Source organism: Cajanus cajan, chromosome 9 (assembly GCF_000230855.2).
Source record: "Cajanus cajan strain Asha chromosome 9, NIPB_CcT2T_4, whole genome shotgun sequence".
In the NCBI taxonomy this organism is placed as follows: Eukaryota; Viridiplantae; Streptophyta; class Magnoliopsida; order Fabales; family Fabaceae; genus Cajanus; species Cajanus cajan.
Window position 1 is genome coordinate 50,353,673 of NC_138525.1, and position 22,909 is coordinate 50,376,581.

The following is a 22,909-nucleotide window of genomic DNA, read 5'->3' on the forward strand; positions in this document are numbered from 1 at the left end:
TTAGTGGAGTAATTAAAATTCCATAAATAAAAATAGGCGCGTTTTAGTGGAGTATCTCATTCTTCTTCCCCAAATTCTGTACTCTATACTGTGGTTTTTCCCTCTTAAACCCTAGCACATTGGGGTTCGATTCGAAACCACAACAAAGTTTCTGTGAACTCAGCGAGACCAATACCTTCCACCTTTCGTTCCAATTCGCACCGCCTGTAAGTTATTCATCCCTATTCCTTCACCAATTGCTTTCTTGTTTCGTAAATTCTTTGATTGCTCGCAAAACGTGATTATTCTTGTTGCAATGAATCTCCATAAAATTCGATGCTAAATGGCTTAATTAGGTTAAGGTTCTTGCGGAATTGGAAAATCCAGAAATGGACGAACGTCTCTTTGATGCATTTCGAATTCTCTTATTTTTTTTTTCTTTAAATGAATGATACCTGTGCGTTGTTTACGATTAGGCTTTGATAGGATTGAAGATAGAAAACAAGTTACCTAGCGTGCTTGGTTTGTGCGATGTGGTTAGGGGCATTGTAAAATTTGAGTTTCCTTTCGTTTTTTATTTTTTGTGAAATTCCAGGATCAGTTGAGAACTTGAGACGCATTTTTCCTGCTGAAATAGTCTTGTATATATTGAACAGTGGTTGCGCACTTGTTATTTTGTTTACTGTTACCAATATTATTGTTATTACTAGCGGTAATTGAGTCTGTCTGTTTGCGTCTTTTATTTGTTGAGGAGAATGAGAAAAATTAATTTACAGCATAGTATTACTTCAAAAAGGATTCTGAAACTGGAGTGTGTAGTGACACCGCATCAATAATGGTTGAGGGGCAAAATCCATGTTTTAAATTATGGATAGCAGCTGGCTCAAAAAATGCTATTGCAAAATAGGGTATAGCGTGATAGCTGCTATTTTGAATTTTTTTATATAGTTTATAATTTTTTTCCCTGAATGGAAATAGGGTATTGCGTGATAGCTGCTATTTTGTCTGGAAATATTCATTTTTTCAACAAACTTTTGTACCATGTATCAAAAATACATTATAACTTAGCAATGTAATAATTCATCAAGAAGCAATTGTTTTTTGTGCTGACTTTTGCATCTATTTGTTCTTTGCAGTTTGCGGGAACCATTTGTGTTAAATGGCCAATAATTCTCAGCCCTCGAGTATGCAGGTAACATATTTCTTTCTTAATACTAACCAAGAATCCTGTTACAATGCAATGTTTGTCTAGTAACTTTTTTGATTGTGTCTAATAACATGCTTGCTCCGACAGTCTGACCATGAGAATATTGAATGTTGATATAAAGAATAGCTAAGTTATTTCTTGATAGAAAGATTATAATGACGACATCGAGGTTTAAACCTAAGACCTTGTGTATATTAACCTTGATAGAAAGATTATAATGACCACTAAGCCAACCCTAGTGGTCCTAGTTAGGGTTTTAATATCTGGCTTCTTTTGTTTTGTTTCTTTCATTTTTAGAGTTAATGCTGTCCTGATTTTCTGCAGAATGTGATGCTTTTTAATTTTCAATTTTTTCTCTGTCTCTCCCACACTATCTCTCCATGCATGTGTAATTGTTGGGTACTAAAAGTTTTGGTTCACCATTATTTATGCAAATGATTTCTTACTTCATGTTATTAACTACTATTTCTTGCTCTCAAATAAGAATCTATCATAAGTTTTCCATCACTCTTACATCTATTCATCTGCAGTTTCGGCCGGTCATTCAAGCTCAGCAAGGGCAACCATTTGGACATGCAGGACATGCTATTCCACCACATATGGGAATGCCTGTTCAAGGTCAGCAATTGCAGTATTCTCAACCAATGCAGCAGTTGACTCCAAGACCAATGCAGCCTGGTCATCCTGCTCCTTCATCTCAAGCTATACCTATGCCATATATTCAGACAAACAGGCCACTGACATCCATTCCACCACATTCGCAGCAGACTGGTCCCCCCTTAAGCAATCACATGCCTGGCATGGCTGTTTCAGGAGCAGCTCCTCATTCTTCATATACTGTATGGGCTGCCTTAGTTTTTAGAGCTTTACTGTTGTACTTGATTTGATTACTAGATTTTGAGTTATTTAGTACCTTCTGCACTAACATCATTGTAAACATTTTCAGTTCACACCATCTTATGGTCAGCAGCAAGATAATGCAAATGCATTGGCTCAATACCAGCATCCACCTCAAATGCATGCTCCTCCTGCTGGACAACCTTGGCCATCCTCTGCATCTCAGAGTGTTGCAGCTGTTACATCTGTGCAGCCAGCTGGGGTACAATCATCTGCTACTACATCAACTGATGCAGTAAGTGTTTTATCCATACTTTTTTTTAATGCATATTACTGGTTTTACAATCATTATTTAGAAATTTCGACTTCAAAGTTCAAATGCTTTTGTTTATTCAAGCGGTAGATATATAATAAATCTTGTTTGGAATTCCTATGGTGGAGTTCCCTTTTCTAATGGTTATTGTATTTTAATTATTATTTGTATGATATTGGCATCAATACTGTCCAATAACATGGTGATTCTCTTGTGTCATAGTGTTATATTATCATTATTATGTTTTTCTGTAGATGCGTGTTTTTTCTTGTGGTTTATAAAGCAGTAGGAATATTTTTATTCAGTTGATTGTATCCATATGTTCCTTGATTTTACGTAGGTTAAGCAAATATGCTAATGTGATCCTCATTTCATGCCTCTGGAGTATAGATTGTCAAAATATAACATCATGAAGTAGATGCTATTTGTAATTAATCTTTTAATTAGACATATGAGGGAATTTTAAGTTCTATTCATAGTTATGAATAGCGGCGGAGTAGAGTGGAGCGGTTTAGTGCTGCTATAGATAACTTGATGCGGAGTGCTTTAAAGGAGCAGCTAGAGCGGATCTCCTATAGATTTGTCTTCTTCTCTGCCGGATCTCTGCATATCTGTCTTCTTCTCCGGCAAATCTTCGTAGATCTGTCTTCTTGTTTGGCGGGTGCTGGATCCGTCTTCTCCGGAGATGGTGGTGGCTCTGTCTTCTCTGGAGGATTGTCTGCAGATCTTCTTCTTCTTCTTCTTCTAAGAGGGGAGGGAGGCGGTGGCTAATGGGTCTTAGGGTTAGAGGGTTATAGTAAACTAATTAGGGTTGGAAAAGTTGGGGCAATGGGCCCAAATTTATTGATTTTCTATTTTGGTTTGGTTGACGAGCCTAATTTAAGCAAAGTTTATTTTTACTTCTCTATTTTTTAGGGTAGTAACTTTTCTTTATTTTTAATTATTATAATTCAGATAATATTTTAAGTAATAAACAATTTAATATAAAACCTTAAACATTTTGTTTTCATAATTTTCTATATATTTTTTTTTATTTTGTTTAACTATTAATTTTTATTATTAATTATATACATGTTAAATGTCAGTACCTCATGGTGTTTCTGATAATGCCTTACATTAAATGTGATTCAATGAATTACATTTCTTCTATGTTAATAATATATTCCTCTTCTGTTATATTTTGATTTCAGAGAAATTTGAGTTATATTATTATTATTCTCAGTGTTTTACTCTGACAAATTTTAGGTAACTAATGCTACTAACCAGCAGTCATTATCTGATTGGCAAGAACACACTTCTGCTGATGGGAGAAGGTATTGGTTAACATAATCATATTTAGCTTTGCTAGAAAACACTAAATATCTTTTATATATTTATTATCTATTTGTGAAAATAATCTAATTATCTTGTGCTTATGTAATTCAAAACTTTTAAAATCATAATGAGTTGTTCTTGTTTTCTCAAATTAACCAGGTATTACTACAACAAGAGGACGAGGCAATCAAGTTGGGATAAACCTTTGGAATTGATGTCACCCATTGAGGTGAGTTTGTTTCGATAATTTGTTGCTGTTTCTGTGAATGCCACTTTTATTATCTGTTGGAATGCTTTGAAAACGTAATGTGGTCAATCAAACTTGTATCTTATATGGATGTTGATCATTTCTACAATGTTTTCAATGATCATAAAGGGTTTATGGTGCGAATATCCTTTTATGTGCATGTGCTTCCACTGATTTGTAGATATCATGGCAAGTCAGGAGAAATTTTAACAACTGCTCTATATGGTCACTGTGAAGGCGGGGTAGCACTTTCTCAAGGCAGGCAACAGTTTGCTATTTACAATCTTTTTGTTTTTTAAGAACATAAAATGTGAGATTGGTGTATAGCTGTAGTTCTGCAATACCATTAGTTGGTGGTTGACAGCACCCTTCCCATGCCCCTCCAGCAATTATGTAGGATAATCTTTATGGTGTTTGTGTGATTTCAATTGTCTCTTTTGTAAGTTTTTTTGCTCTCTTTGCACATTCCCACACACGAGATATAAGGTGTGTGATTGTGTCTATATTTATTATCTTGTTTTCCTTTTTTTTTCTCCATCTCTCTGATTCTTTACCCTCTTTAATGATCTTGTGGTGGCTTATACATTATTGCAGTGGGGCATGCTTACATATTTATGTATAGGAATATACAAATTTTGCTTTATTGTGTAATTTCTTCTTATGTGTTAATTGTGGCAATATTATCATATAACCATAATTAACTCTTGAGGGATGTTTTTTTCCCTTCCATTTGTTTAATCCTTACCTATAGTTTCTTGCAGCAGCATGTGTTTAATTATTATAACCTTTATATGGTGATCTTTATTGGGTGGTATACTTTTAGCACTTTCAAATCCCACTAATTCTGCTGGATGTGACAGAGAGCTGATGCATCAACTGTTTGGAAAGAATTCACTTCTTCAGAAGGAAGAAAGTGCGTTTTCTCTCCTATTTATGATTTTTATAACAATCTATAATATACTACACCTTTTTTCTGTACCCTTTCTGCATCATTAATTCGTAATAATTTGATGTAAGGTTTTATGTTTTGTCTGACATCTTGCAGGTATTATTACAACAAGGTTACTCAGCAATCAACGTGGTCAATACCAGAGGAGCTTAAGGTCTGTTAATAATGATTATATTTGTTATTGTTTTTAGTTTTCTTCCCAAAAGCATCTGTTTTCTTACCACAAATTGTAATATTTCCATTCAGATGGCTCGTGAGCAGGCACAGAAAGCGAACCAGGGAATGCAGTCAGAAACAACTGATACATCCAATGCTGTTGTCTCCTCCACTGCGACATCAACAGCAGCTAATGCAGCTAGCTCAATCACTTCTTTGACATCAAATGGGCTTGAATCTAGCCCATCTTCTGTCACACCAATTGCAGCAACCGATTCTCAACAGTTGGTTTCTGGGTTATCTGGGACATCTGTTTCTCACTCTGTAGTTACCTCAAACACTACAGGAGCTGAACCAAGCACTGTGGCAACTACGAGTGCTGCACCTACAATAGTTGCAGGAAGCTCTGGACTGGCTGAGAATTCACCTCAACAATCCAAAATGCCACCCATGTATAAAATTCTGTTCTGTTCATTGTTTTTTCTCTGTTGTATAGTTGAGTTATAGTTTTCCATACTGATTTATGTATTGAAAATTTACCTGCACAGTGTTGAAAATCAAGCATCTCAAGATTTTGCTTCTGTAAATGGATCTTCTCTTCAAGATATTGAGGTAATTTTCTTTCTATCTTTTAGAATTCTTGTAGAGTATATTTATTATAATTAAGTGTTTATTTTTATCATTAAGTAGCCTGTACAGATTCTTAGACTTTTGAGAGTTGTACAGTATTAAGTGATTGCTTGATTTCCTCTCAATTCTTTTTTGTTTTAAAATCTGTTCTGTAAAATAATTTTATGCTACACAACAATCAATCTCTCATCCCAAATTTCCAAAGTTTTGAAAATTGTTTCTGATGGCATCCTTGCTTCCATTGAAGAAGGAATGTTGAACAATGGCAAGGGATGCTTGAACTCCTTGGATCAAAGTTCCTCAAGGGGCATTTTTAATGGAGGAATGGGTCGGAAATGGAAGTGTGGAGGTTGGGTAAAAGGTGTTTGATGAAATGCTTGAGGAGGGTACTTTAGGGTTGGCTCACTTCATGATAATGAAGGCCACTTTTAGGGTTTTTTTCTCTCAAGGTGGAGATGGTAGGGTTTGGCCAAGAATAGCTAAGGGTGACTAAGGAAAGATATAAAGGCACAAAAGGCTCTCTTTATATTCAATATCCAAAGTCTTTACAAGGTGTGGTGCCTAAGGTATTTATAGGAGTGAGATGCATCTAGGGTTGCATTGGCCAAAATTTACAATGCCAAATGCACACCAAATGAAATCCAAATTAACCCTAGATGCAACTTGGTGGCCAAGGATGGAATCTTTGGGTTTAGTTAGGCTACATTTAGGTGCATGATAAAACCATCAAACCTTTGCCCTCTACTTGGGCCTAAGCCTTTCTAAGTCCAAAAATAGGTCCAAACACCACCAAAAATACGTCTAGCTCCCTAATTAAATACCTTAGCCCAAAATTAAAAACCTATGATCTAAAGTATCCCATAATAGAAGGGTAAAATGGGAAATACAAAAGAAAATAAATTCTATGACTAAGAAATCTCATAATACAAGGGTAAAATGGGAAATACAAAAGAAAATAAATCCTATGTCTAAGATACCCAAAATACAAGGGTGAAAATGGGAAATTTAAAGATAAGGGCAAAATAGGAATAAATTTTATGCTAATAAAAACGTAGGAGCTAAGGTCCAAAAGTAGGCCCACTCCTCTTAGGATTTTCAAAACTAACCCATTCCTCTTGCCTCTTTCAAAATATCACCTCTTGGTCTTCTTGGCCTTAGTGTGATTCCATCATTTCCTCCCTCTTGAAAAAGATTTGACCTCAAATCAAGAGGTTCTTCGTCATGACCAACAAAAACATAGATATAAGCATGAGAGACAATAGTATATGATATAGATGGAAAGTGCATCCTAAGAGGAGTTCCACTAAAAATGCTAAAAAGATTTTCTAAACTAAAAGGACTAGACTCTCTAATGCTAAGGATAGGATCCTCCCTATGATGAAGTCTAGGTGTATAACTAAAGCCTAAAAAGTTAAAAAGACAAACTATAGCACACTAATGCATTAGTCCTAAAAATTAAAATATCTTGTTGGAGGTACCTAATGTAGTGACCTAGGTATGTATTGGAAAATAAAGAAAATTTAACTAAAAAATTACCTAAACAACTTTGTATTGCATAATTTGTTAGATACATATGAGAAAAAGGTGTTAGGAGGAGTCTAGAAAACTCATATAATCTAAATTTGTCTTGTAGGGAAGTAACTAAGTTAAGTTCAAATAAGTGTGAACTTCCTTCAAGATCAAAAATAGAAGATACAACACCATCAGATGTATCCAACAAACCATACAAACCAAAAGTTGGGTGCTTTATGAAGAGAACTAAAGTAGAAAGAGTCTTAAAGAAAGAAGACTTATCTAACTTGGGCACCACCAAGGAAGTAGCACAAGAAGTGAGACTAAGTGAAGTCCACTTCTTTACTAAATCTTGAAGTTGAGATTCTTTTTCTTTAAAAAAGATTTGTTTTTGAATCTCCACTTCATGACTAGTGGCAACGTGAGAAAGAGTTAAGGTCTTGATGAATGAAGAGAGTCTTTTTTAAATCATTTTCAATGAGAAAGTGACTCTCCTCAAGCATAAGCCCTTTGGAAGAAACATTATGCTCCTTACTCTTCTCTAAGAGCGTTGGTTGTTGTTTTTCTTGTTCTAACCACTCTTTAACCCTCTCTATACTTTTCTTCTTTTTTTCTTTCTTTTCTTTTTCTTTTCTTCTAAGTTCTTCCTCTCTTTTTGTATTTTCTTTCTCATGCATACTCTTAGGAATTCTAACCTCTTTGGATTTTTGATACCTAGTTGGGACAACCCTAGGTTTGGATCCACTAGTTTCTCTCCCCTCAACTAATTTTGCAAGTAATTGTTTTATTTTCTCCTTATTCCTAGCATTTTCTTTTTCCCTTTTTCTAATTTCTTCCTCTCTTTTTATGTGTTCCTCTTTTTTTCTTATGTACTCTTTTAACTCTCTAATCTCATCTCTAACACTAAACCTAGTACTACAAGAATTATGACTATGTACACTAGAATGATCACTCATCTTTGATCAAGAAAAGGTTTTCACAAATTTGTTTTCAAAAGGTTGGTAAAAAGGTTTTCACAAAGAATGAGTGATAAAAAGGTTTTCACAAAAAGGTTTTCAAGATGCAAGATTGGTATGAAAAGGCCTAAGTGTACAAAGTGAACTATCAAGGGAGGTGGACTATTAAGAATCACTTAAAAACCAATCATTTTCAAGTAAAAATCACTAAGCCTTTTCAAACTTTTCTCACAAAACAATTTTTTCACGATACTTGTGTGTGTGTGCACGCCCCCCTAGTAGGCAAAAGAAAACCTTCTAAACGAAAATTTAGACAAAATAAAGATCTAAGCAATTATACTACCAAAAGCTTTAAAACATGCAAAGGAAAGCAACTTAAAATATATACTAGTCGAATTCCTAGGTGAAGGTTTTCAAATCACCTTCAAATTACACGAAATTATTACCAAATTGAAGAGGTTTAAAATGGCCAATTACAACCCAAAATGAATGAAAGCAAAAGCCCAAAATAAAAAGGCCAAAAATTTAATCAAGAAAGGACAAGTAAGAAACGAAAATTTTGAGTCTCCAAGTCTTCAAATCTCCACCCCTTCACAATGAACACCCAAGGTTAGCCTTTTAATGGTGTTTGCACTCTTTGATTTGGTGTGATCCTCCAAAGTTCCTTGAACTCAAATCGGACAGTCCCTCCACTCAATCCACCAAGAAAGTGTGTGGTGTTTAGAAGCTTTCTTCACCTAGGTCAAGAAGAAAACACAATCCAAGAGTACAAGAGGCCAAGGAAGAAAACTAAAAAGGCACAATTAAAAAGGCTAAACTCAAGTGGATTTGTTGAGACAAATTTAAGAGTAGAAAGAAAGACTCAAAAACTAAAATTAAGGCACATTAACAAAAGGCAAGCACACAAAAGAGTAAGTCCTAGAATGGCACTAGAATAGAATTCAACAAGTAGGCGTAAAAGAAAATAATGCACTTAAGGTGTTTGATTAAATGTCTCATAAGGTAAATAAGCATTGTCCAATGGTCCAAGATTAACTCCAAGTGCCAAGGTATGGAAAATTTTGGGTCCAAATCCCACAAGTCTAGCAAAGGTTCCCTTTTTCTTTTGTCTTTGATTCTTTTGATTTTGTTTCTTTTGTTCCTTTTGACACTTGACTAGGTCACGGTTTTGAGGTCCAAAAGTCCAGCCAATACTCTTTTTTTTTTTGAATTTTATAGTTCTCCTTTGCTTGGGTTTTACACTTGTGTTTGTTAGTTTGATGAGTAAGTCCTTGGAGTATCCTCTTATCAACTTACAATGGCTTAAAGAGACAAATTTTGAGTTTTTTCTTAAAGTTTTTAATGTGCAATGTCCAGCAACAAGAATTGGCACATAAAAGTCATTTTCATACTCAAAACATCAAACAATACATAGGCATGTTAAGTGCACCAAGGAATACACAAAGTGGCCGAAAATTTTAAAACAAGTATGTGCAAAGAAATTAATCACACATGATATTTTAAGAATGTAGAACATGCTAGAACTAATTAGCATGCATGATTGACTTTCTAAAACACATCAAGGACTCACGGTCATTTTATCAAACAAGTGGTATGCATGTCATTTTTTGTTCATTTCAAAGGCTAAGCATAAAAACATGGAATTTCTTTCAAGGTAGTTCAAAGGAAACAAGCTTATGACAAAACCATATGGATTATAAAATGAAAAACATCATTATATCATGCAACCCAAAAATTTCCAGCAACTCAATTTTAAAGAAAAAATGGTAGGAACGCTAGCAAGGAAGCCTAAAGCACCAAGATGATTCACAAGAATGATGAGGCATGAATCAATACATGGAAAGGAGGAATAAGAATCATGACATATGACAAGACGATGACGCAATCACGCACAACAATTTAGACATTCAAGGAGACACAAATGACATGACCGAAAATACTAAAGATGGAAAAGTTACCCTTGAAGAACTAAGGTTCTAGATACCACATGATGACATCCTTGCTTCCATTGAAGAAGGAATGTTGAACAATGGCAAGGGATGCTTGAACTCCTTGGATCAAAGTTCCTCAAGGGGCATTTTTAAAGGAGGAATGGGGTGGAAATGGAAGTGTGGAGGTTGGGTAGGTGTTTGATGAAATGCTTGAGGAGGGTACTCTAGGGTTAACTCACTTAGGCCACTTCTAGGGTTTTTTTTCTCTCAAGGTGGAGATGGTAGGGTTTGGCCAAAAATAGCCAAGGGTGACTAAGGAAAGATATAAAGACACAAAGGGTTCTCTTTATATTCAATATCCAAAGTCTTTACAAGGTGTGGTGCCTAGGGTATTTATAGGAGTGAGAGGCATTTAGGGTTGCATTGGCCAAAATTTACAATGCCAAATGCACACCAAATGAAACCCAAATTAACCCTAGATGCAACTTGGTGGTCAAGGATGAAATCTTTGGGTTTAGTTAGGCTACATCTAGGTGCATGATAAGACCATGCAACCTTTGCCCTCCACTTGGGCCTAAGCCTTTCTAAGTCCAAAAATAAGTCCAAACACCACCAAAAATACGTCTAGCTCCCTAATTAAATACCTTAGCCCAAAATTAAAAACCTATGATCTAAAGCACCCCATAATACAAGGATAAAATGAGAAATACAAAAGAAAATAAATCTTATGACTAAGAAACCCCATAATACAAGGGTAAAATGGGAAATACAAAAGAAAATAAATCCTATGTCTAAGATACCCAAAATACAAGGGTGAAAATGGAAAATTTAAAGATAAGGGCAAAATAGGAATAAATTTTATGCTAATAAAAACGTAGGAGCTAAGGCCCAAAAGTAGGCCCACTCCTCTTAGGGTTTTCAAAACTAACCCATTCCTCTTATCTCTTTCAAAATATCACCTCTTGGTCTTCTTGGCCTTAGTGTGATTCCATCAGTTTCCATGACAAATGTTTTAAAAACCAAAAAACAGAAACACATGGTAGATGTTTCATGGTCCTAGCTCAAGGGTGAGTGTGTGGTGCTGCATGTGGTGAGACATGGGCTTGGTGAGTGTGCCTTTTTCCTTTGTTTTTTTTTTCAAACTAAACAGTTTTGAGGGCCTGTCTGTTTGCTATATTTGGAATCATTTTATGTTATTAAAAACTATTAAGAATCAGAGAATAGAAAAAGAATAATTGACTGAAACCGTGTGTCTCAATACACACCGGATGAATGTTTATATAGATTTATTTCATAGATTACACATGAATATAAAAGATATGATTTCCTATACTCTCTAAGATATTATCTCAACATACTATATTTAAAATCAAGATAAGATAATATCAAGATAAGATGATATCTAAGATTCTTAACACTCCCCCTCATGCCGGAACATATAAGTCAAATGTGTCCAACTTGTTACAAATGTATTCAATTCTAGGTCCTCTTAGGGGTTTAGTGAAGACATCTGCCAGTTGCTTAGCAAAGTTGACAAATCTTGTACCAATATTCCTTGACTCGACTTTTTCTCTGATGAAGTGACAATCAACTTCAATATGCTTGGTTCTTTCATGAAAAACGGGATTAGAGGCAATATGAAGTGCAGCCTGGTTATCACACCTGAGAGTCGTCTTTATCTTTTCTTCAAATCTGAGTTCTCTAAGGAGCTGTTTCAAGTTTCAACCATATGAGTTCACAAGTTACTAATGCCATGGCTCTATATTTTGCTTTAGCAGTTGATCTTGCTATAACATTTTGTCTTCTTGCTTCTCCAAGAAATTAGGTTTCCACCAATCAACACACAATATCCAAATGTGGATCTCCTGTCACTGGGTGAACATGCCCAATCAACATCTGAATATCCAACTATGTTAGAGTGTCCCTTATCCTCATAAATGAGACCTTTGCCTAGGAATTTCTTAATGTATTTAAGAATCCGAATAATGACATTCCAATGGTCTTGGCAAGGAGAATTCAAGAATACTAACAACAAAGATAATGTCGGGTCGAGTGATTGTGAGGTAATTTAGCTTTCCAACCAGCCTTCTATATCTTCTAGGATCTACATATGGCTCCCATTGACCAGGTATCAATTTTACACTTGGATCCTGTTACAGATATTGTGAATATATTACAGATATTGTGGATACATATATTATGGGTATTATCCTCACTATCAATTAGGGATATGATTAAATTAGTTTCCATAATATAAGAAATTAGTATCTCTATCATTTATTGTATTCACTCTATAAATAAGATTGGTGTGTGTATAACAACACACACAATTCTTGAATCACAACATGGTATCAGAGCTTAGGTTTTTCTTTTAGGATATATTTTTCTCTCTTCTTGCAAAGGCCCTTGCTGCCACCACCGGCTGTCGCCGGCCGCCGCGCCGGCAGCTACCGCCTCCGATCGCTGCGCCGCAGACCACCGCTTCCGGTCGCCCACTCTGACCGCTGTCGGCCGTTGCGCCGGCGGCTACCACCTCCGGTCGTCGCACCGCCGACCACCGCCTCTGGTTGCTACCTCTGACTGCAGCCTCCGGTCGTCGTGCTGCCAGTTGCCACGCCGCCGACCGTCGCCTCTGGTTGCTGCCTTCAGTTGTTGCCTCCGACCGCCACCTTGGGTCGTCACACCGCCGCCAGTGGTCGCTTCCTGTCACCGCCTCCAACTGCCGCTTCAGATTGCCACCTCTGACTGCCACTTCCGGTCGCCAACTTCGACCGTCGCTTCCGGTCACCACCTACAACCGCTTCCAGTCACTGACTCCGACCGTCGCTTCAGGTGGCCGTCGCCTCCGATCGTCGCTTCCGGTCGCTGCCTCCGATCGCCGTCTCTGACCGATGCCTCTAGCTGCCTCCAGTGACCAGTTAGCAGATATGTTCACAAAATTGCTTAAAGGACCACGGATTAATTATATTTGTAACAAGCTTGGTGCATATGATATATATGCTCCAGCTTGAGGGGGAGTGTTACAGATATTGTGAATATATTACAAATATTGTGGATACATATATTATGATTATTATCCTTACTATCAATTAGGGATATGATTAGATTAGTTTCCATAATATAAGAGATTAGTATCTCTATCATTTATTGTATTCACTCTATAAATAAGATTGGTGTGCGTATAACAACACACACAATTCCTGAATCACAACAGATCCATAGGAGTGTCAATTGATTTAGCATTGAGAAGGCTAGTTTTTTCCAAGATGTCGAGTGCATACTTTCTCTAAGATAGCACCAAACCGTCCTTGGATTGAGCAACTTTAATTCCCAGAAAGTATCAAAATTTGCCAAGGTGCTTAGTTTGGAATTGCTTACGAAGATACTATTTCAAGTCTCTAATTCCTTGTTGATTGTTGCCAGTAATAACAATGTTGTCCACATAAACAATAAGTAGATGCATCCTTTAGGTGAATGGTGATAAAAGACTGAATGGTCAGCTTCACTGCGAGTCATGCCAAATTGTTGTACTATAGTGCGAAAATGGTCGAACCATGCACGTAAGGAGGGTGTGTGGGAACAAGACCATTTATAAGGAGGGTGTGAGTTGTTTTGATAAGGTGTCGATGTTTGCGTTTAGCAACTCTGTTTTGTTCTGGGGTATGTGTGCAAGATGTTTGATGAAGAATTCCCTTTGATGCCATAAAGCGCTGAAACACGAGATAAATATTCACGTGCATTATCACTTCAAAGGGATCAAATAGGAATACCAAACTGCATTTTGATTTCATTATAAAATTTTTCAAAAATAAGAAACGATTCGGATCTATTCTTCATCAAATAAAGCCATGTGCATCTTGAAATGGGGATGCATCCCTTTTATTGACACGATTAGGAAACAAAACTCTTACATGTTTTGCTAATTGGCATGACTCATAATGTCGATTTTCTAATTTGGAAAGATTGGGTACCATCTTCTAAAGTGTTGGTAAACTAGGGTGTCCTAATTGAGCATGCATTACCAAGGGAGATATGGTGGATGAACATATTTTTGCAGAGAGATAATATAAGCCATGTGACTCACATCCAATACCAATTGTCCATCTGAAAATCTGTTCCTACAAGATAACAATTTTTTTAGTAAAGATGATAACTAAGTCATGGGACTGGGTTAGACGACACATAGTAACAAGTTAAATGGACAATTAGGAACATAAAGAACAGAGTCAACGGTGAGGAAGGGAAGGGGATGAGTAGTGCCAATGCCTTTGGATTGGGTTTGAGATCCATTAGCAAAAGTAATGGTGGGTAAATACTCAGATGTAGTAAAAGAAAAGAGAATGATTATTGGAAATATGATTAGATGCCCCCGAGTCAAGTACCCAAGGACACAAGGAAAGGGATTGGGATACACAAGCAATGGATTTACCAGATTATGCAACTGAGGCAGTAGTGTTCGAGCCTTCGAGGTTTGGTGACTCTCAAACCATTGGAGAAAGTCCTCATAGGAAGCCAATGTAGCCCGAGTTTGATTTTGCGATGGAGAATCAAAGGTAGGTGAATGTGCTACATTAGCAAGACGAGGTGGTTTGCCATGTAATTTGTGGCAACGATAAATGGTGTGGCCAATACAATGACAATGGTCACATTTATGATGTCCCTTAGAACTAGAGGGTCCTGTGCGGAGTGACTAGAGTTATTGCTATGAGAGACCATAACAAAGGTATCTCTAGTAGAAGGCGAGGCCTCAACCACCTGCTTGGAGGGAACCCTAAGGAGTGCAGTAGGTGGAAGGAGGTTATTGAATGCATGGAGAGTTGCATGTATCTGCCCAATGTATGGAGACATAGTGCCTTCAAGTCCTTGCGATGCCACCAATGTTATCAAGTCTTTACATACTCCATATAAGCATTGCGTGTCATTGGTGTACAACGCACGCACGCGCCTCACTCCAAATTGAATTACAAGTGTTGTATAGGAGAAATATCGGTTTGAGAGAAGAATGAATGGTGGACTTAATAATACTACATAGTTGTGCAAGGACCTTCTTCCATGAACCACGTTCAGTAGCAGGTAATGAGTCAACATTAGTAGTGGGATGAGTTTTGTAGCCCAAATCAGTGATCCACAAAGTGATTTTAGAGGCCGAAGTGGAATAATTTGTTCCGTCTAATTTCTCAATAGGGAGTGGAATATTAGAGGAAATTGTCAGGTCTGGCTTGGTAGACGAAGGGGGTCTTGCTATAGCCATGGTACCTCAAAAAGAGGAGAGAGAAAAGTGTGGACACGGTAGTGGCAACAGTGGTCGTTGAAAATATTACCGGAGCCGGGTTCTCACCAAATGGAAGCAAATTGGAAATTAACACAGTTTGAAAAAAAAAATTGTTCTCTGGAGATATTGGGTCTATTGGGCAAAATAAGGTTTCAAGGTGAACCACTCTTAGGCTCTTGATACCATATTAAGAATCAGGGAATAGAGAAAAATAATTGATTGAAACCGTGTGTCTAAATACACACTAGGTGAATGTGTATATAGGTTTTTCATAGATTACACATGAATATAAAAGATATGATTTCCTATAATCTTTAAGATATTATCTCTACATACTATATTTAAAATCAAGATAAGATAATATTAAAGATAAAATGATGTCTAACATTCTTGACAAAATTAAAATTGTTTGACAAGTAATTTTTTGAAAACTGTTTCCAAGATTAATATCTCTTTTGTTAGTTTGCTAAGCTTGGAAACTGTTTAATGCTTTTAAAAACAAAATTGTTCAAAGAGTAATTTTTGAAATCTGTTTTCAAAATTAATATTTCCTTTTTAGTTTTAAAAACAACAGAGATGTTCTGGTTTTTTGCTTTCAATTTTCTATTACTAGTGTTCTTCCTTGCACTTTCACATCTTCCCATCCTCACTCCTATTCTCTAAAAAATAGTTTTTGAGAACTGTTTTATAAAATAGTTCTTAAAAATTTAAAATTAAAAAACACAATAAAAAATACTCTCAATCTCTTTCTTTCAAATCATTTTAGTTTTCAAGTTGGTATTAAAGCTCCTGATCTCGGAGGCTCTGCTTCTGAATCTGAAATCTATCCATCTTTTTTGTATTTTGAATCATTCCAAAAGTCTGGTCTACTGTGCATATTTAAGCCAACATAAACATCCATGCACTTAAACAAGCCTACAAGAACAAATTCATGAAACAGAATAGTAGAATAACTTTGTAATGTTTAGTCTTAATTCATGGTTGATCACTTTTTAAACTTTGGTTCAGTACCATGTCAGATATTCAACCACCTAAAAAACTAAACTGTTAAGAAAATGGATCAACCATGGGTAGTAGGATATGTGCCAATAAAAATTCTAATTTTCATGGAAGTGTTTATGACATCAAGATTTATTTTTTGCGCTACTGTTAATATACATGGAAAAACCATTTCACAATCTCATTAACTTGTCCAATTAAGAACCTGTATTTAATTTGCATATTAATTTTTCTTGCAACTCTTGCAGGAAGCCAAAAGAGGATTGCCTTTGGTTGGAAAAAACAATGTGATTCCAACGGAGGAGAAAACCAATGAAGATGAAACCTTGGTATATGCAAATAAGCTGGTAAGAATTCATTTCATGGAAAGTCTCTTATTAAAAAATCAAAGGTATCTTATCCTTTTCTATCATTATATATAATGCCACATTAAATTGCTCTTTTAGGAAGCAAAAAATGCATTTAAAGCGCTTTTGGAATCTGTGAATGTTCAGTCTGATTGGACATGGGAACAGGTAGATGTTGCACCTTAAAACTTTTCCGCTCTTTTTTTATGTGCTGCAAATGCTAACTATTGTCTTTTAATTGTAATTCAGGCAATGAGAGAAATCATCAATGACAAAAGATATAATGCCCTAAAAACACTTGGTGAGCGAAAACAGGCTTTTAATGAGGTGAGGAGCAGGCTTTACAGGGCAAATTGTATGCAATACATTGAAGTGGTTACTTAAGTTTGCATCACCTAATTCAGTGGCATGATATAGTTGCATACAATGTTATCAAATAACTGTTGTGGCACTGCCAGAGGTACAATGTGGTGTTTTTGGCCATCTGTTATTTCCCGTTTTATGGCTCTGGCCACCTTATCTGCTATGGGTGATGGATCCATGGTGTTTTGGGACGTGCATAAATTTCCTCCTTTCTTTTTCCATTAAAAAAAAAACACTTTTAAAGGTTTTTGCAATCTTAAAACATATCGGCCCCAATTTCGTATTTGCACTTTCTCTCGGTCTCTTGTCATTGTCGACAAAGTGGGAAGCCTAGGATTTCTCTTGTCTTCTCTCTTGTAATGCTACTAAGTTGCACTGGCAAGTCTTCTCAAGCTACCACCCTTGTTGGTGACAGTTTTTCCGGTGAACAAAGTCGGTGGCTGTAACAGTTTTTTCTTCTTCCTTCTATTTATTTCTTTCTCTCTGTTATTCATTTCTTCAGATGCTTTTCATCTTCTTTTCTCTCTTATTCTCTGTGTGACTGTCCTTGTTCTTTGTTTTTTAGAATTGCAGAATCATGTTCTCTGTTCTGCGTACTCTGCTTTCTTTGTTAAACTTATAATGTCGGTCAATTCTTATTCACTTATAGTACAATGTCAAGCACCCAAAATTAATGTCATGCATCCTCAAACTGTTTTTAATTTATTTATTATTTGTTTTTATTTTTTTATTTTTACACATTATTCTTTTTATCTTCCATGCCATCAGCCATATGTTTATGGCATATTTATGCTCACCGCCATAGGCCATTATTTGTTATCGATAACCTTGGTTGCATATGATTTTCTATGAATTTGTTTGTTATACTGTCGTGTGTGGCTCTGTAACAACATTGAATCAATTTAATCTTTCATTCAGTATTTGGGCCAAAGGAAGAAGCTGGAGGCTGAAGAGAGGCGCATGAAGCAGAAAAAAGCCCGTGAAGAATTCACAAAGATGTTGGAAGTATGTTGAATAAAATACCTGATTAATTTGTGCTTTATTAGTTAACTCTTTACTCATATTATCTTTACAGGAGTGCAAGGAACTTACATCATCCATGAGATGGAGGTATGCCTTTGCTTGTTTGGTGAAGAATTTGATTTTAGTTGGTCTCCTTAGGTTGAAATAATCCATCTTAAAATTTCTAAATAATTATTTACTGTAATCAGCAAAGCTATTAGTATGTTTGAGAATGATGAACGATTCAATGCTGTCGAAAGACCAAGAGACCGAGAAGATTTATTTGAAAGCTATATGGTGGAACTTGAGAGGAAGGTGATATGTTGTTACATTTTTCTTTCTTATGAACCTTTGCAATCACGGCAAATCATTAAGTCTAGATCTTGTGCCCAATGAAGCTACAAAACCTTTTGCTTAGAATTGTGGATTTTTTTGCATTTTATTTTGGGAAAATCTTGTTTTTATTTGGTGGGTAGTGGCAGGCAAGTGGTAGGCTGTTATTTGATTGCCCCTTTTCTTGGAACTGTGACTTTGTGTGCAATATTATGGTTACTTTATTTTTCTGGCTGTAACATTGCATGAGGACATTAAGTTTATTAAATATATCATTATTGCCACTAAAGTTTTGGCTGAACCACTTAATGTAAATTCGTGTTAGATGAAACTAACAATATAATTCTAGTTCCTCTTTAAATTTAACTTATCAGCTAAAATTTGCAATAGACGTATGCCAAATTTTATTTCATTACATTCTTAATGCTATCCTTTCTGTGCAAAATTTAGGAAAAAGAAAATGCTGCAGAGGAGCACCGTCGAAATATAGCAGAATATAGAAAATTTCTGGAGTCCTGTGATTATGTGAAGGTATATTTTCTGCATTTGTCATTATTGTTGCTATGCTGTCGAACCTTTTCCTTACTATTTTCATTTTATTTTAGGTGAATAGTCATTGGCGAAAAATCCAAGATCGGCTAGAGGATGACGATAGATACTTGCGACTTGAAAAAATTGACCGCTTGCTAGTCTTCCAGGTACATTTTTTTAGTTTGTCATGTTAGATGGATCTAGTATGAGCTGATATTTGCTTTGGCAGGACTATATTCGGGACTTGGAGAAAGAAGAAGAGGAACAAAAAAGAATACAGAAGGTAGAACCTAAGTGTATGGTTGTTGGTTATGATTTAGTCCATATCCTTTTTTGTGTATGCATTTATGACTATGATATAGGATCGAATCCGCCGGGGTGAAAGGAAAAACCGTGATGCATTTCGCAAGTTGCTTGAAGAACATGTTGCTGCTGGAAATCTGACTGCTAAAACTCAATGGAGAGAATATTGCTTGAAGGTAGTAAAACTTTGCATTGGTTACAATGAAAGCTGGAATAATATGGAAAGAGAAATAATTTGTGTTTTCTACTTGTAGGTCAGGGATTTACCTCAATATCAAGCTGTTGCGTCAAATACATCTGGTTCCACACCAAAGGATTTATTTGAGGATGTTGCTGAGGAACTTGAAAAACAGGTTATCTAATTTGTGTCTAGTAATTTCTTTTAAATGTTGACGATGTGTTTGTTATAGATGTGTATTGCTGTTGGAAACTAGAAGGATATTGTTATGGTCTATGCTATTGTGCTGCTGGATTACTTTTATTTGAAGCAATCTGTCTTCAGGCAACATCCCTATCTGGGGTGAAATTGTGTTTTGACATTGACTACATCCTACATGTTTTGTTCTGAGGATTTGGGCTATAGACAACAGAAAAGTAAATTATGTCCATTTATATTTTGAGCTTGTTGTTTTTATGATTTAAAATAACTTCAAGAAAGTAAGATTGCTTTTATATTTTAAATTTAATGTTATGATTGAATGTTTCTTGGATGACCTGGATTTAGGTAATGATGTACTGAACTTTTAGATTTTGATATTATTTTGAGTAATGTGAAGCTATAGAGTGTTGTGATTGCTGAAATCTCATTTTTTAACATGATATTTTTTTACAGTATCATGAAGACAAGACGCTCATAAAAGATACAATTAAGTCAGGCAAGGTAGGCATCAAAAAGATTTTCGTTGCATTTTATATTTAGCATGTTTGGTGACAAACTCTGCTTACCCAAGCTTCCTGTCTCATTCAAGCAGATCATTGTAGTGACTACATCAATATTTGAGGACTTTAAGGTTGCTGTCTTGGAAGAAGCTGCATGCCAAACAATATCTGAAATCAATTTGAAGGTAATATAATTTTGTTGTAATCTTTCATTTTATTACATTTCTTGCTCTTAAAGTATAAATTATGTAATGTATGAGAGTAGTTATACAAATGACCGACTGTCAGTTACTCTGTTGGTGTTTTAACAGTTAATTTATTACAAGGCAAGGCAATGGTAGACAATTGTTATTTGTTTTGACATCTCTAATTAACAGTTACTCTCTTGGTGTTTTAACAGTTAGTTTCTTAAACGACATTCCTTAAGCTCCGATAGAATATATCAGCAAGAAAAGAGAACAGTTTGTTGCATTAGTTTCAACATTTTGGATATAATTATATGAGGCTTTCTTTTTGACAGGTTATTGATATAAAATTATATCTATTGACAAATATAAAGTCTGTAGTTATTACTCAAGTTTGTAATTTCAATGTTAAATTTATTCTCATTCTATCAATTGTTATATTTGTCTCCTTCTGATGTTATTGATCAACTTCAAAAATATGGAGTCGCTTGTGCATGTTGGAGCAAATTTCTATTAATAGTTTCTTCTTAACCCTATGTCCTATTTAATGTTGTTTATGCCTTTGAAACATGGATTATCAGAATTTGGTTATTTGTTTATCTTTTGTAGCTTATATTTGAAGAGTTGTTAGAGAGAGCTAAGGAGAAGGAGGAGAAAGAAGCCAAGAAGCGCCAACGCCTTGCTGATGACTTTACTAACATGTTATATACAATCAAGGTAAACCAATATTCTTCCAGTACTGATTTATGTTTCACATTGTTTGGTTAAAAAATTGATATTAAGCTTTATATTTTATTTTTGTAGGATATTACTACTTCTTCAAAATGGGAGGACTGCAAGCCCCTTTTTGAGGAGACTCAGGAGTACAGGTATATTTATTACTTTTAGGCTTAGGTACCGTCGTACCGGAAGCAATGTTCCTAGCACAGTGTGTCCATGATGGAGGAAATTTTGCTTGATGTTTAACATACTGTACTGCCCTATAGGTCAATTGGAGACGAAAGCTATAGTAGAGAAATTTTTGAGGAATACATCACATACTTAAAGGAAAAAGCTAAAGAGAAGGAACGCAAGCGAGAAGAGGAGAAGGTCCATAATTTATTTGTCAGAGTTTTTGGTTTCATAATAATAACATCCATACATGTTTTGATATCTTTTTCTAAGACAATTTGGTTTCATAAGCCCGAATTTTATTTGCACTGATGATCTGGTTTAGTTGTTGAAACGGCTCAGTGGTGGTATTATTTACAGTTTAGGTTAGTTATTGAATCTTTTGTCCAATTTTAACAGTGTACATTCAGATGAAAATCAAATAAAAGAGTACTGAACAAACAGGAAGAACAAAGTAAAGGAAAAGGAGATGATTGTAAAGAAGTCTAGTGAATAGATAGAGAACTCATTCTTTTATTCCTACAACTACAATACACTTTCCATGTCTTAGTAGATATGGTTATAAAAGTTTCCCTACAGATACTGGTTTCACTATATGAATAGATGAGGTTAAAATTTAAATATGTTTCTACTTATTGTTTGTGAATTGTGAGTTCTGTTCTTTATGTTTATCATTATAACTGTTTGGCTGTTAGGCCAGACAATTATGCCATATGGCCATTGGTCTTCAACTCTTATTTCTTGACACCCGTGTACTTTGGTTGCCGTTGGTTTTTCTGTAGCAATTTTTTACTTATTAGAAACTGAAAATAATAGGTTGCAGGTTTAGACAATCATAGCTACTTGAACCTTTTTTGTGAAAAATTTGTTTCCAGTCACCTTCATATTACCAAATACCAATTGAAATTAGTGGGGAACTGCATTGAAATTCATTATTATTTGCAGTTTAGTACTAATTTGGGAACAACATTTTAAATTATAAATAATTGTTTGCAGGCCAAAAAGGAGAAAGAAAGAGAAGAGAAAGAGAAACGGAAGGAGAAGGAGAAAAAAGAAAAGGATAGAGAACGTGAAAAGGAAAAGTCTAAGGATCGCCATAGGAAGGATGAAACGGATAGTGATAATCAGGACATAACTGATAGCCATGGTTACAAAGAGGAGAAGAAAAAAGAAAAGGACAAGGAGAGGAAACATCGGAAAAGACATCAGAGCAGTATGGAGGATGTGGATTCCGAAAAGGAAGAGAAGGAAGAATCTAAAAAATCACGAAGGCATGGCAGTGAACGCAAGAAGTCTAGGAAGGTATATAGATATTTTTCATTTTTTATTTAGTTAAATTTTCCATTATATGCTTCAGAATAGGCATCTGAAATGTGTGGGTATTGCAGCATGCGAACTCTCCTGAATCAGACAATGAAAGTCGGCATAGAAGACACAAGAGGGAGCACTGGGATGGTTCCAGGAAAATTGGGGGGCTTGAGGAGCTTGAAGATGGGGAGCTTGGGGATGATGCAGAGAACTAGTTCTTCTTTCCCTAACCTTTTTTGTAGTGATGACATAACAAACAAAACTTCACCTGCATCTTTTGGACAATATTCTCTTTCTTTGTGAATTCAGGATCCTTGAATGTAAAGAAATCTTTGGGTTCTCGTTATAGTTTTGACAATTTTTATGGCCCTTAATTTGTACCAAGAATACTGCATCTACAAATTTAAATTATTTATATCATAAATATTCATGATGGCGAAAGGATCGTCTATTGATGTGAAAAGA

The 22,909-nt window shown here is 35.6% G+C and overlaps 1 protein-coding gene across 1 annotated transcript; it reads left to right on the forward strand.

Moving 5' to 3' along the window:
- The first annotated feature begins 46 nt into the window (after nucleotides 1–46).
- PRP40A (pre-mRNA-processing protein 40A) lies at nucleotides 47–22,831 on the forward strand. Its single transcript, XM_020380540.3, has 28 exons — nucleotides 47–206; nucleotides 1,116–1,171; nucleotides 1,717–2,025; nucleotides 2,133–2,318; nucleotides 3,582–3,649; nucleotides 3,810–3,879; nucleotides 4,758–4,810; nucleotides 4,943–5,000; nucleotides 5,093–5,454; nucleotides 5,551–5,614; nucleotides 16,551–16,649; nucleotides 16,749–16,817; nucleotides 16,899–16,976; nucleotides 17,931–18,017; nucleotides 18,088–18,122; nucleotides 18,224–18,329; nucleotides 18,798–18,878; nucleotides 18,953–19,045; nucleotides 19,108–19,161; nucleotides 19,241–19,357; nucleotides 19,436–19,534; nucleotides 20,014–20,061; nucleotides 20,153–20,245; nucleotides 20,855–20,962; nucleotides 21,050–21,114; nucleotides 21,232–21,334; nucleotides 22,133–22,438; nucleotides 22,525–22,831. Exons 2-28 carry the CDS (start codon nucleotides 1,139–1,141, stop codon nucleotides 22,657–22,659), a joined length of 2,979 nt encoding a protein of 992 aa, XP_020236129.1. The 5' UTR covers nucleotides 47–206; nucleotides 1,116–1,138; the 3' UTR covers nucleotides 22,660–22,831.
- Nucleotides 22,832–22,909: the final 78 nt, after the last annotated feature.

What these genes read in the sequence shown, in the direction of transcription:
- PRP40A (XM_020380540.3), top strand. Translation starts at nt 1,139, where the DNA reads ATGGCCAATAATTCTCAGCCCTCGAGTATGCAG. An exon ending in ACTTCTGCTGATGGGAGAAG is followed by an intron (nt 3,650 to 3,809) that starts GTATTGGTTAAC and finishes CAAATTAACCAG; the next exon opens with GTATTACTACAACAAGAGGA. An exon ending in CTGAGGAACTTGAAAAACAG is followed by an intron (nt 19,535 to 20,013) that starts GTTATCTAATTT and finishes ATTTTTTTACAG; the next exon opens with TATCATGAAGACAAGACGCT.